Genomic DNA, 14,984 nt, shown 5'->3' with positions numbered 1-14,984 from the left:
GATTGAAAACACATACAAAACTGGTTCACAAAAGAAAAAAAATGGCATAGAAGGCAAATTTCCTAATGAAGTATAGAATGATGATTGAAAGCATGTACAAGACTGGTTCACAAAAGAAAAAAAAAAATGGCATAGAAGGCAAATAGATGCAATATGAAGAAGATACGATGAGGGGGATAGAAAATTACCTATTTCTATTTTTTTAATAAGTATGAGAGAATTTAGGAAAAAATAATTATTACTGAAAGATAATTAAAATAAAAATTCAACAGCCATAAAGAGTAAATTTGGAAAAATATATAATGAAAATATACAAAATACATTAAAAAAGGAGATGAAGTGCAAACGGAGAAAAAATGAGTGCGAAAATCGCCTCCCTTGTTTTTTTATAAAAAAGATAAATCTCATTTTGTTTTTTTATAAAAAAAAAAAAAAAAGAAATCTCATTTAAAGTTGGTACCTAAAATTTGGCTTTGTTGTTTTCTTAATTAGCCTGTTTTAGGTAATATTAAGAGTGGTGAATGCTATTTATTGATTGAATGGTTGAGAATATTAATTATTGATTGATTGAATATATAACCAAGGAATAAAATTTCGGGTTTCGAGGAAATTTCGATGGAAATTTCGATGGAAATTTTGACGGAAATTTCGAAGATTTTTAAATTTCGACAGAAATTAGACAGAAACGACGGAAATTACTATCAAAATACGGAAATTTTGAATGAAACTTTACCATATGTTTATTTAACATATTATCTACTACATTGATAAAAAACATTGAAGAAACCAAATTATATAGTAAGTTTCATGTGATATAAGATAAATATAATGCGCGCTAAAGGCAAATACTATTAAATAAAATTAGTATAATGATTAAATGAAATTAATATATTCTTTATATTTTATAATCTATACACTAAACCTTATATATTTTATAATCTATACTCTATATTGTTTAAGATATAATATAGGATATTAGGGTTTAGGCCGATTAGGATATTTTTAATTATTTTTTATATAAAAATGTATTAGAGTTTATTAGTTTAGAGTTTAAAAATAACTAAACGAAACCCCAAAATGGTCAAACGAAATTCCAAATCATTTTTTTGTTTAAATTACCCAAAAGTCTCAAACTCCAATAAAAAAAGTATCATTTTTTTTTTTTTTCTTTTCTTTTTTTCCTCTTTCCTTCCTTATCTCTCCCCGTGGGCTGACCTCCTTTTTCTTTCCTTTGCTTTCATCTTCTCCTTCTTCTTCGCTGCTGCAGTGCGCCTGAGTCTGTGACTTTTTTTTTTTTTTTTTCTTTCTCTCACACAATCACACACTCTTATATTTCTCTCTCTGCATCTCCACCTTCACCCTCACCTTCACCCTCATCTCTTTCTCCCTCCTCTCTTTCTCCCTCGTCTCCCCCCCGCCGCTGCTCCCTGCCGCCGAAACCCACCGAATGATGCACAGAAAGTTTGAACCATCTCTTCCTCCCTCATCTCCCTCACGTCGGGCCCCCTGCCGCCGCCCTCTCGATCTCACTCGCCGAAAATTTCGGCGAAATTATCACGAAAAATCGAAAATTATACGTTTCGATTTCGATCCCTCCTCAAATCGAAAATTTCGCCGAAATTTCGCCGAAATTTTCGAAATTTAAACCCCTGTATATAACTAACCTTATGTCTTCTCCAATGTACGTGGAATTTCCTCTACCATATAATTTACCTACTTTTTATTGGAAACACATATTTTACCTTGTTTGAGAAACACATCATTTAACCTACTTGTGTACTTGGTTGTAATTATAAATATTTTCTTTTGTGTTAGCTTAATTGGCTATAGTATAAGCTAATTTACCTACATGATGTAGGTTCTTTAATTGTAGGTACTTTGATTAACCTACTTGAATTTACAATACTACTAAAATATTATAGGATAACCTAATTTACCTACATGATGTAGGTTCTTTAATTGTATGTACTTTGATTAATCTACTTTAATTTACAATACTACTAAAATATTATAGGTATGTTGACTTTAAGTATAAAATTTCAATATTTTTGTCATTTTAACTATCAAAACGTTTATATTATTACATTTTTAGGTACGAACTTTTAAAAACGTGATTTTACCAAACACTCGCTACTATTCACAAAGAGCTCGACACTATTCACAGAGTGCTTGGTGAATAGTGTCGAGTGCTTAGGAGAAATTTTCTTTTTTTATTTTTACAAAGTCAATTGTGACTCTCCAACAGTCACAACTTTTTTACCGATTTGTTGTTTTTTTAGTGTTTGCAAGGCTTAAGATTTAATCTTTAGTCTCTAGGTTGTAGGATTTCATCCCTAAAACCTAAATCAAAAGCATTAAATCTTTATAAACTTTAAATTTTTATGAATTTCATATAATCACAACTGTATAGAAAACCAAAAAAAAAAAAACCAACGAAAAACCACCAAGTGTCGATCAGAGTAAAAAAAATCACGTTTCGTTCAGATTTGTGACTTGATCCAAAATGTCTTTCTCTAGGTTAATACCTAAATTAAAAAAAAATTAGTGTTAGACTACTTTGCTAAAAAACTATTAGTATTTGATATTTAATTCTAATTTTTTATATATGATAAAGCTAATTTACTTAAGTGATGTAGGTTTTCAGTGGTAGGTACTTTGATTAGCTTGGCTATAGTATAAAGCTAATTTACCTACTTCTTGACAAACACGTAGTTTACCTACTTTTTCATAGAAACACATGTTTTATCTTATTTGAGAAGCACAAAATTTACCTACTTATGTACTTGGTTGTAAGTAGGCAGTTTTTTTTTTTTTTTTTTTTTTTTTTTTTTCTATTAGCTTGGTTGTAGTATATGCTAATTTATTTACCTATATGATGTAGGTTCTTTAATGGTAGGTACGATGATGTAGATTCTTCAATTGTAAAACAATGTAGTGAATACGATGAAATACATAATGTAGGTAGATAAATGTTTATGGACTTTAATTATAATTCAATGTGGGTAAATTGATACATATAAATTTGGGTTGCAGTTTAATGTAGCTCAATTGTATTTTGTACATCGATACTTTAATTAGATGAACATTCGCTATAATTTTAATAGAAAATTAAGATTAAATACTAAATTTTAATAATTTTTTGGTATAGCATGAAGATCATATAATATTTCAATTGAACTACCCAATTTAAATGTAGTTTTTAGATTAGGTCACAAATATGTTGACCCCTTTGATTTGAGCCTTTTCCATTTGACATTTTTATCCTTTGGCCCACATATGATGAGTATTAGTTAAAATTTATACGGTTTTGACAAAATTACCCTTGAAGCTTTTATATTATTTTGAAAATTTGCTAATGTAATCTCAACTTCACATTTAGTTGTGACTGTACGACACTCATAACTTCAAATTTAGTTGTGACTAAACAACAGTCACATCTAAGTTGTGAGACAGTCACAGTTAAGTTGTGACTTAATTGAATTTTTTTAGAGAAATTATACTACAATATAGTATAAATAGAGGTCAAAACAATACTTTTACTCAAAATAATATATAGTATAATGGTGTAAGTTGTCTCTTTCAATTTACCAAGACAGTCACAACTTAGTTGTGACTGGATTGATTTTTTTATTTTTTATAATATAATATAGTATAAATTAATATAATATTTGTGATGTAATATTATTTTTATTTTTTATTATAGTGGCATGTGATGTAATATTTGTAAATTCTAATACTTTTTACTTTATTAATTTGTTTGACTTTTCAACTAGTACCTAATCTAAAATGCTATTTAATTTTGATACCTAAACTAAAAAATTATTAAAATTTAGTAGTTAAAATCAATAGACCTTAATTTTCAATTAATTAGGAAGATATTTTTTTTACCAAACTTGAAGGGTTGTTTTTGAATTAATAAAGATTCGATTTATTGTCTTCATTATGAAATCAAATAAATTCCAAAAATTTAGCAATTAATTCACATCTGATAGTAATTAAACCACTTATGTGAAGACATCATTTCTTCTTAAATCTATTGATCAACCCCAAGATTTTTTTGTGTGGACATTTACTAATTGTGGTATCTCCTTTCCCATAATTAATATATTTAACTCTCAATTTTGACGTTTTAAATATGCAGGAAACAGTACCATGCTACATAATGATTTTGAATTTCCTTGTATAGTCCTATAATTAAGTCATGTAAATAGCCATGCTTTAAGAAGTATATATAGACGCAGGGTTGCTAAGTTCTCACAGTAATTTTTCACAAGAATTGCTTCATCATGAAATACAGTTTTCAGAATCCTCTTGAATGAACATTATGAGAACAAACTATAAAATAAATAAAGAAGTATAATTTATTACCTAGGTACATGGGTGATAATATAGCGTCCCTTTTCTAAATCGTATATAGTCTTTAACTGTGGTTTCCGTGATTGCAATAGAAAGAATACAGCAAATACAGCTATTAAAAGAAATGCAAAGAAAGAAAAATAGGTGACTGACTCATTTCCAACAACTTGGCCCAGATTATCAACTTCCCATTCAAGGGGCTCCAGCATTGTTTCAACAATAAAAGCTCCAAGTGTCCAATCTTGGAGAATGTTTCCAGTCTGATTTGTAAATCCAACCCTGAAGAGAATAATAATATTATAATTATTATTAACTTAAACATTGCAAAAAAGGCTTCCCCCTTAAACAACTTTCAGTTCAGGCAAGCTAAATCGCATTATTTAGTATTGTATAGGTTTGAATGAAAGATGTAATAGGGATACATGCAGAGTGCCTATGTATAGGTTTAAAATACGCATGCATCAACACCGAAAATATTAGCTGTATAGCTCATAATGTTTTCAGCAGCTTTTTGATAAGACTCAGCTGAATCTATTAGATAAATAAAGAATATGGATCAAGATTACTACCATGCCTGTAAGTGTAAAGCGAACATACCTTCTCTCATCCATGGGGATTCCTAGATTGTCATGCAACAGTGCCACCATATATGCAGATGAGAAACAATATTTCAACAGATCTAAATCATCAACGGTCTGATGTTGATTTTTCTGTTTATCCCAATCATCCTCACAGTAACGTTGTCCTGCTGCCTCCAATTCAAACAAGGAAGCCCTGGGAACCAGCCCAAAAAGCTGTACAAGGTTGAAAAACAGACAAAATTATCAGATTAAAACTTAAAGGGCACCTGAAATAATGTAAAAAACATGCAATTTATATAGATGAATCCAAGATTAAAATGTCAAATAAAATAATTTATCTTTGGCATGTCTTTCACTCCCTTTTATGTAGATTCACGTAAAAGTATGGTTACGACAGACTTCCAACATAAAATTAGCCAAATCATTTTGCAAAAATTGAATTCATTTGTGTCACACACTCTTTATAATTGTCACTCCATTTACAGTGGCATACATTAATCTATGTAAGCTAACTTTCAAATTAGGTTGAAGGGAACCATTGATATGTTCTAATGATTGCACGCTCATGCATTGGTGGGTACATATTTCTAATTTCTGGGCAATACTTACCAAGGTGAGTTCTAAAAGACGCTAGTTTCCTGGAACCTAGAACAGCCTTCAACGACATGGTAGAAAGCCAAATTTCTTGGCATTCCCCTGATATGCAAGCTCTAATATTTTAATTCTAAGTTTAACATACGTTCAGCTGTTGTGTAGGTTGTCTGAGACCTTGATTGCTTGAAAAGCGCTCTTGAGATTGAGACAAATATACTTTGGTACTTTCCCTTCTATCTTGTCTTGGAATTTGGCCTTGTTGATAGTTTGAGATAATCAAGTAAATCAGTGCTGTTTTTAAGAGTTCAGACCTTAAGGAACCAGAGATTTCTAACAGATAGGACCGGGTAATATTCCGTTTGTGCAAGCAGGGACTTTTAACCCCCTTTGTAAATAAAAATTCAAGTGAACCATTTTTGCAAGCAGGTTTAAACTCATTCAAATTTGACTTACTGAAGAGAATGGGTGTGAGGGTAAATGTAAAACTCACTAGTCACTGTTCAGATACCTTGAGCAAGTGTAGTCCCCTTGTGCACTATTACTTATCAAGATAAATCCCTGATTCCTAGGAATGAACACAATGAGCTATGCTGCAGGCAAAGGCTAGACTCACACCCGAGTCATTTGGGCTTGTTTATTAAACCCCTAATAATGCAGGAGCCTAGTCCAAAGTATAATAAAGAAGACCATCCAAGTTCCAGGCACTTAATAAATGCAATTTATGCATTTATTTTAGATTATTGTAGAGTCTTATATTTACTGCCTTGAGTCTCTTTATGTCCTAATATCAATGTATTAAGTGTCAAGAGTTGTCTTTTAGAATTCCTAGGTGTATTAAAGTGGGTCTTAATGTTCATGTACCAATGGCTCTATAAAAGGGCTACTTTGTAATCTTTGAAATGAAGTTAATTGTGAAAGGAATTTGGGTGTGTGTGAAGCACAAGTTGACTTGGAGTGATTCCAAGCCACCTTCGGTGAGATGCCAAAGTCTGGTGTGAAGCCGAAATTTTCTATTTTTCTATTGGAGTGGTTCCAATACACCTTTGGTGCGATGCCAAAGGCCGGAGTGAGTCCAGATATATCTTCTCTTTCCATACTTTTAACTATTGTCCTACATCAACTAAGCTTGCCTCGGCTCATCTAGGAGGATTGCAAGCTTATGTATAATAGAAAAGAGACATATTTTCAAGTCTTAACAATATATATTTTCAAAAATCATTGATTACTCTTTTTAAGTTACAAAGTTCAGCTCAGGCTAAAGCTCCAGTTCAAGTTCAAACATAAAGGTCAAGCTCAAGTTCAGCTCAATCTAGCAAGCTGAGATTAAATGACCCAGTTTGACATGCTTCTCTAAATGAACAGCCACCAAAGAGGAAGTGATAGAATTTGAATACAGGCCCAAACTCAAGCCAATGCTTCCAAAAGCATCTAGGACCTAAACCAAAAAACACTCAACAAGCCCCTCTAACTGAATATGAACTTAATTTTGACTAAATTACACTTTTGTCCTTGTAATTTGAGCTTGAGTCCACTTTTATCCCTATAGTTCCAATTTAAACAATTATACCCTTGTAGGTTACTAACAATTGCAATTGGTTCCAAAATTAAATTTCCGTTAAATTGGTTGACGAATATCACACATGTTGGTCACGTGCAAGGGTAGGTGTTAATTTGATGATGGATTTTAGCTCTCCCATTTTAAACATTTTAAACTACCTCAGTCCCTATCATCCCCCCCTTTCAGAAATCCCCAATTTTTAAATTGATATCCCTAATACCCTTTATTTCCATGGGCAATAAAGGGAGAGCTAGGACCTGTCATCAACTTACAATTTTACCCTTGCACATGACTAGCACATTCCACTTCCATCTATCAATTTTGACAAAAAAGTAATTTCGGGCCCAATTGCAATTTTACTAAACTTCGAAGGTTATAAATGTTTAACTTGAAACTGTATGGACTACAGTGAAATCATGCTCAAACTACAAGGACCAAAAAAATAATTTAGCCTAATTTTGAATCTATCCAACGGAAATCATATGCTCTCTTCAATCCTATTGAAAGTTCTTAATGTGTATTAGAAAAGGAGGTAGAAAAGTTCAACATAATTTGATTTCAAAAGTGGCTATTATTTTCGATGGCCATATGCAAACTACTTTCAAAACCTATATAAATGCTGAAAAAACTTCTCTTCAAACTTGGCACCCTTGTTGGCAAGTCTTCTTGTTACATATATCCATAAGGTTCCACTTCAAGCCTTAAATTCAAGGCCATCATGCCTAAAGGAGATATAGTACTCTATCACAAAGACTGCCAAATAAAAGTGTAATGCTTGTCCAAATCCCTAACGAAGAATTTTGGCAGTCACTTTTTACATATTTACATTATCTTATAAGAAAGGTAGAATCAAATAGAGAAGATTGTTTGCATGTCACCAAAAACAATTAGTACCCTAAATATAATAAACCCAAAACTCATGGCAACTAAATCCTAACAAATAATGTGAACTTATGTCATTGTTTACCAACCTCAGATGTAAATAAGAAGTTCTCCATAGAAACTGGCTTGCCCCGTAACTCAAAAGGAAGGGATGAGACAATTCTGCAAGGTGTGTGGATGCATTTATCTGCATTTTATATAATGAAAAGCTATTAAGGAATATCTTTTTCATACAAGTAACCTAGATTCTCAAAAAGACCTCAAACATCAAACAGACATCTTTTTGAACATAATGCTAACATAAACAAGATCATTTATCAGAAAATAAAAATGGTATAAGAGAGAATAAAGGCAAAGAATATGCCTAAGAATAATATAGGTAGATATATTTTATCAAATTTATCAATAAGCAGGCAGTGAATTCTTTCTTGAAAGCCTGATTAGGGTGTCAATTACGAACAAAAGATATGTAATCTAATCCAGTAGATATGCTAATTACGAATAAATGTATCAAATAGCACTTTATACTCATTCCAATTTGAGGGTAGAGGTGATTTGGACTAGATTCGATATGGTCTTTGTGGACCAAGTTGGTGTATTGGGGAAGATTTTAATGCGACAAGGTTTGTTTCAGAAAAATCAAAGGGGCAGAGAGTGACAAAGTAAGAGGGTATTTAGTGACCTTATTAGAGACGCTAATTTAATTGATGTATAACTATATAGTGCAGTTTATACTCTATTTTTTTAGGGCAGAGGTCATCTGGAGTTGATTTGATAGGTTTTTATTCTCAAACTAATGGGAAGAGGGTTATTCCTAATGTGAGGTAGAGAGCTCTTGTGAGGGTAGTATCACTGATGTTGTGTGCGTGTGGATGTAAGAGGGTTTTCAGTGACCTTATTAGAGACACTAATTTAATTGATGTATAACTACATAGTGCAGTTTATACTCTAATCTTTTAGTGCAGAGGTGATCTGGAGTTGATTAGATAGGTTTTAATTCTCAAACTAATGGGAAGAGGGTTTTCCTAATGTGAGGTAGAGAGCTCTTGCGAGGGTAGTATCACTGATGTTGTGTGTGTGTGTGTGTGTGTGTGTGTGGATGTGTGTGTTTTATTTCAAAAAAATCCCAGTACACATCCACAAAATATGCATGTGCTTGGAAATTTTCTTGGCCCTTATAAAACTTCCAAGAAAGATTTCTTACCTAAATCATTGATTTTTATGAATTTGGGCTTACACCTTACTCCCTTTCAGAAAGGCAACATAATCAAAAGTTCTGTTGTTGCCACTACTGGCATATGCGATAGTGACAGTAAGAAAGAGGCTAATTAGTAGTGTTTATACCTTATTAGGTAGTTTATTGCACAAACCTATCAATAAAACAAGAATCTTTCTTGAATTATGTCTCTCTCAAATCTCAATAGCATCTCAAACCATAAGTCATATAATCACTTAGTAACATTTTAAATATTTCTTCTCCTCTCAATGCTAGACAACTTAAAATGTAAAGATAATATAATATTTTCCAATAAAGAAATAATCTCCATTAAACTGTCCAACAGAAGCAGAAAGCCAATGACAAGTAGATACCAGCACAAGATAATTGAATTTCAAATGAAAATGAAGATCAGAAACTCATGATACTGAAGGAGCAGAAGATGATGCTACCTTGTCTTCTCTTTAATAATGTCAAAGCTTCAGATTTGCATGCAGAAAAGTTTCCACCCAGTGAGGACGCTACAAGTTGTGTATCACTTGCTTTTGCTGTCAGATTATATCCTCTAGGAATACAAGGGTTACCAAGACTTCCCTCTTTCAAATTTGAAACTGCATAACAAGTGAATAATTTTTACCACATCAGCAACAGATTATAAAAGCAAAATATAGAATGTGCATGGAGTCATGCTTATGGCTCAATCCAAAAAAAACGCCAATACATGCAACAGATTAAACCACCAAGATACTGCATGTTAAGATTTGTTTCATACCAAATATTTGTTTGTATAATGTTTCAACACTAAACTATTAATTACCCGAACCAAACACCACTGGATAAGTAGGTACAAGCAGCAATGAAGAGAAATAGTGACCACACACAAGGCAATGGATGCAAGATAATCAAACCTAGGAAGCATGGAAATTGTCATGGGGAATTTGGATACAATACAACGTGGATATGATGATAAGAGTTTTCAAAAATTAGGGCACACATGCAAGGACACTTATAATAATAAAATAAGAATTTTATAATGACCCTAAAATAACGGTCAATAATGAATCTAAAGCATTTCTATGTTTTTACTCCCAAGTTACAACAGTGTCCGTTGTCATGCTACATTGGTTGTATTCTAACATCGACAGTGTTCAATATCATGCCAAGATTCAGCTCAATGCATTAAAGTGTCTCTGATACTTGTTAGTTAGTCTTTATGTTAGTTGTGCATTTATTTTTCGGTTCCTATTTGTGAAAATGTTTTCAATTCTCAATCCAAAATTCATTGCATATGAAAAGGAAGACATAATTTTATACACTACTAAGAAATATGAATAAAAAAAATCCATGACAATATAATAAAGATATATTTTGCTGCCTAAGAATGACTCAAGCATTAGGTAGACCCCAACGAGCTCTAGCAACTAAAACTAGTTATTATTATACAGCTTTGAACCTTTCACTACATTGCAATAAATGCAATTAGCTTTAATGATGTAAAATATCAGAATGCACCACTGATGTTTTACCAACACTAAGCTAAAGTTAATTTTTAACTTTAAAAAATAACAAAACAAAAAAGACCTGAACCAATGGTGTGAATGAAAAAGTAGATCCCAAGCATCATCAGTTCATAAACCAATATCCACAAGCAATTGAAGTCATGCAATACATAGTTTAGTATATAATTATAGTAGTTTAAAGTACCATGAAATCAACTTTTATCCCATGGTACCAATAAAGAGAAAGGTCAACAGATCGTACAAGTCGTCTCTCTGGAATTTTGCAGCTCATATAGTGATTCCCAAGCTGCATCCTGTACAAAAAAATAAAAGGTTTTCATATCATTTGGTCAAGGAGCTTCCTCTGTATCGTCAAAAACTTTCCAACATGATAAAGTAACGTAAATTTCAAGGTAATTGCAAAAATTTACAAACAGTATAAAGGATAAACACAAGCTGTAGTTCCATTACAAAAATCAATTCATATAAAGAAGAGATTTAGTGGTCAATTATCTATTAGCCATCCATCCCTATTTGAGGGAGAAAAAACAATTAATCAAAAATACAAAAAATTCCAATTCATTGAGTCCAAACCAAATATATACATATATTACATCCACAATTAATGTCATTGATGTCTAATATATCACGCTGCAAACCACATAACCAATGACTTAGCATCTGCTTGGAATTTTATAAGATAACCCAAGTTTCCTAATGATATCAACAGGAAACAATACTTTTCTATTACCTAAGTTATCCTATTCCTATCAAATTCTACAAAATATACATACGTAGTTGATCACACACATTTGCATTGGCACATATACTAATTAGACATAGATATACATTAAGCAGAAAGTGTATAAAATCACAGAGAGCATAAATTGAGCTGTATATTTAGATATCTTGCCCAATATATTTGAGACAATTGTCGATGAATAAAATTTCCTCAACAGTCTTATAATTTAAAAACCAATATACAAGGGAATATAGGTGCAAAAACCTGGCCAAATTGAGGCAAGTTCTGACTATAAAGGTGGTAAGTAACTCCAAACAGTTTGATAATTCGAGACGGAGAATATTTCACTTCTAGCGTTTCTTTTTGGGCATAGGTAACCTGCAAGTGTTCACTTCTTCATCTATTAATACACAAATACACAGACAAACTGTAAATTGTTTAGAAATGGTAGACGCATTGGTAAATGAAAGAAACCTGCAAAGAAGTCCCACCAAGTTCAACAACCCCAATGGTTTCCTGAGGCTCACTCTTCAATGTTCCAAGGGCGTAGTTGGCACTGACCCAAGCATAAACCCCTTGTTCCTCACCTGTGTACCAAATCGCAATTGAGCAATTTAGTCAAGCCCTAAGATCTAATGGCTCTTTCAGAGAAAAAATTGAAAAAAAAAAAAAAAAAAAAAAAATCCCAAAATTTGTGTCAATTAAAGACTTTTAATCCTTTTTTTAGATTTTTAGTTTGAACATTTTTCAAGGAGGAGCTCAAGCACTGCTCAAGGGTTAAATTTCTGAGACTCAAAAAAACACTCAAAATATTTAATTTAAACTAAAAAAGGCTGGTTGAACGTAATCTAAACATTGAGCAGTGCTCAGCTTGAGGGCTTGTTGCACTACTCGAAGTTAAATTTCTAAAAATCTAAACAATGACACTGAATCTTTTATAAAAAAAAAATAATAATAATTAATCCCTTACAGTTTTGCTGAAAAATTATTATAATTTGTATTTGATCCTAATTTTCTAAAACTAAAAAGGGCTAGTTTTCAAAATTTGGCCTAACTCAGTAGTTGAATTCACCTGTAATCACTCTGGCCCACTCGTCCTTGAACCAAAACCCCGAAGACCTCAGCACCTTTCTACACGACTCCAGAAGCTTCTGATTCAGCTCCAACTCCGCACCGGCGAACAGGAGCACCTTCGTGTTCCCCCGCTGCTTCTTGGGCACGTGCTGCTTGGCAAACTGAATTAACGGCCGGAGCGACCCGCCGGCGCGGTCGGGTCGGGCGGGGAGGCCGGGGAGGGTCTTGGTGGAGCTGGAGGGCGCGGTTCCGTCGAGGAATTGGAAGACCCGGATCCGGGTGGCGGCGGGGCGGGCGGAGATGATGACGGCGAAGAGTGTGGATTCGGAGGGGGAGAATTTGTGGGAGATGTGGAGTTTGTGGGCGGTGGAGAGGAGGTAGAAGAGGAAGGGGAGGACGAGGAGAGAGAGGAAGGGGATGAGGCATTTGGAGTGGAGGCGGAGGCGAAAGGTGGGACTGGATTGTGGGGGTCTCTTGGATTGGATTTGGAGGGCTGACAAATCCATCGGGACAAGCTTTTGAGGTTGAGCTCTTGCTCGTCTTCGCTACATTTGGTTTTGGGGCTGGGGCACTGGGCCGGCACCTGGGTGCAGTATGCAAATTTGTAATGGAAGTGCACACTGTTGTCGAAAGCAAATCTGTATTATTGCCGTGTAAATTGGCTGGTATGAAATTATGGTATAAAAATGTGGTACTGTTCTTTTAAATATGAGGATAAGTTTTGAGAAAAAATTAAATTTGGTGAATGACTCTCCGATTCTAAAGTTGAAAATTTCCTGAATCTAATCATTGGAGATTTGGGAAGCTTTATTCATTCAACTTGATTTTGAGAAATTTTTAAAAAAATCTCAAATATGGAGAGGCTTTAAGAAAGAATTGGAGCTTATATTATTTTTCATTAAATTTAAATTTGAGGAACTGTTTAAGGAATAGCTCGATATGCTCTAAATAGTTGGTTTTTAACTTGTTATGGTTGTTACTTTCTTAATCTTGTAAACTTCATGAATGATTGAAAGCATCACCATGGTAGAGGTTACATCAAGAACAAAGATACCAAGTATGATTAGAGAGAAAGTGAATTGGTTGGAAGTATGATATACATAGTTACCATATTATAAGGAATGTTAATTGCTTTTTTCAATCTACCTTTTTTTGACTTTGTCTCATGTCATTGTCATTTTATAGTGTAGTCTTATGATCTTCATTTTTTAAATTATCATTTAAATATCCTCTTTGAAAAAAAATCAACCAAATTGAAAATCGTTTGATTATTTAATTATTATCAAATAAACAGACAGTTTTGGTAACAGTTAGACTCACTGTCTGTTATTTGATAATAGTTGCATGACCAAACGATTTTCAATTTGATTATTTTTTGCAAAAATTATTTTTAAATAATCATTTAAAAAATGAACGGTTTCGATCAGAAGACTACATTGCACAATGAGAATGACAACAAGTATGACCCAAAAAAAAGATAGCAAGATGCTTCCAATCATACATGGAAGTTTAGAAGATTGAGAAAGTAACTACCTTCTCCAATCTACCTTCCCAATATATATACCTTCTTCTACCTTCTTCAATCTACCTTCTCTCCATAATTCTCAATTTTCAGTGTAATCTCATGATTATAATCGTATTTTCTCTTATATTATATGTCTTTTATTTCAAATCTATGATTATAACTTTTAAAGTCATAAATTTATAGTTAATAGATGCAATTTGTGTGTAGGAAGAAAAATTGAATCGGTTGAACTAAAAAAGTTTTGGGAAATTTGAACAATTAGTCAATTTATGTCCTTTAAAATTTAGCCTTTTTTTCGAGTTTTAAAAATATAACCCCCAGCACACACACTCTCTCTCACTCTATATGTGACATGATTCAAACATTGCTCAAAATGGGTTCCAGCACTGTTCAATAGTTATATTTCTAAAACTTGAAAAAAAAGGGTTAAAAATCTTTCATGGAAATAAAAAAAGAGGTTAGTTTTCAAACTTTATCAATTAAACAACAAGGAGCACTTCAGTCAACTCTTATAATCCTAGGAAAATTGCAATTGCACCGACACAAAAAGAGAAATGAGGGTCAAACGCACAACATAACTTGAGAGACACTCTGATTTTAAGAAAATATTGTCCTAAAAGTTAAAAAAATCACCTAAAAGTTTTTAAGTATTTGTAACATTTGTGAGAGACTTCTGAGTTGTTTAGCATCTATATATTTCCCGCTAATGCAAATGAGGCCTAACTTTCATGGTATGCCTTAACCCCAAAGGCTCACCGTGCTTCAACCGCATTAATGTGCATTTACAAGAGGTTACTTGCATGTGTGAAAATTTGTTTAAGTATGATTTAAGATATTTATGAGTTTGTGATATAAAATTTATAGTTTTTATTAGGATTACATACATGGCTTGAGATTTTGGGGACTCAAGGCAAATCATAAAAATGAGGTCTTTTGATTTTTTATGTATATTTACAT

The 14,984-nt window shown here is 32.7% G+C and overlaps 1 protein-coding gene across 1 annotated transcript; it reads right to left on the bottom strand.

Annotated features, from left to right (window-relative positions):
- Positions 1–4,316: 4,316 nt before the first annotated feature.
- On the bottom strand, positions 4,317–13,145 carry LOC147299242 (putative apyrase 6). Its single transcript, XM_086228766.1, has 8 exons — positions 12,501–13,145; positions 11,903–12,015; positions 11,693–11,806; positions 10,949–11,000; positions 9,640–9,798; positions 8,061–8,158; positions 4,954–5,150; positions 4,317–4,635 (listed from the first exon to the last, which is right to left on the bottom strand). The coding sequence occupies exons 1-8, from the start codon at positions 13,006–13,008 to the stop codon at positions 4,365–4,367; spliced, it is 1,512 nt and encodes a 503-aa protein (XP_086084892.1). The 5' UTR covers positions 13,009–13,145; the 3' UTR covers positions 4,317–4,364.
- Between the last annotated feature and the right edge of the window lie 1,839 nt (positions 13,146–14,984).

Source organism: Dryas octopetala, chromosome 1, assembly GCF_963921425.1.
Source record: "Dryas octopetala chromosome 1, drDryOcto1.1, whole genome shotgun sequence".
Classification (NCBI taxonomy): domain Eukaryota; kingdom Viridiplantae; phylum Streptophyta; class Magnoliopsida; order Rosales; family Rosaceae; genus Dryas; species Dryas octopetala.
This window is presented reverse-complemented; position numbering and strand designations above follow the sequence as displayed.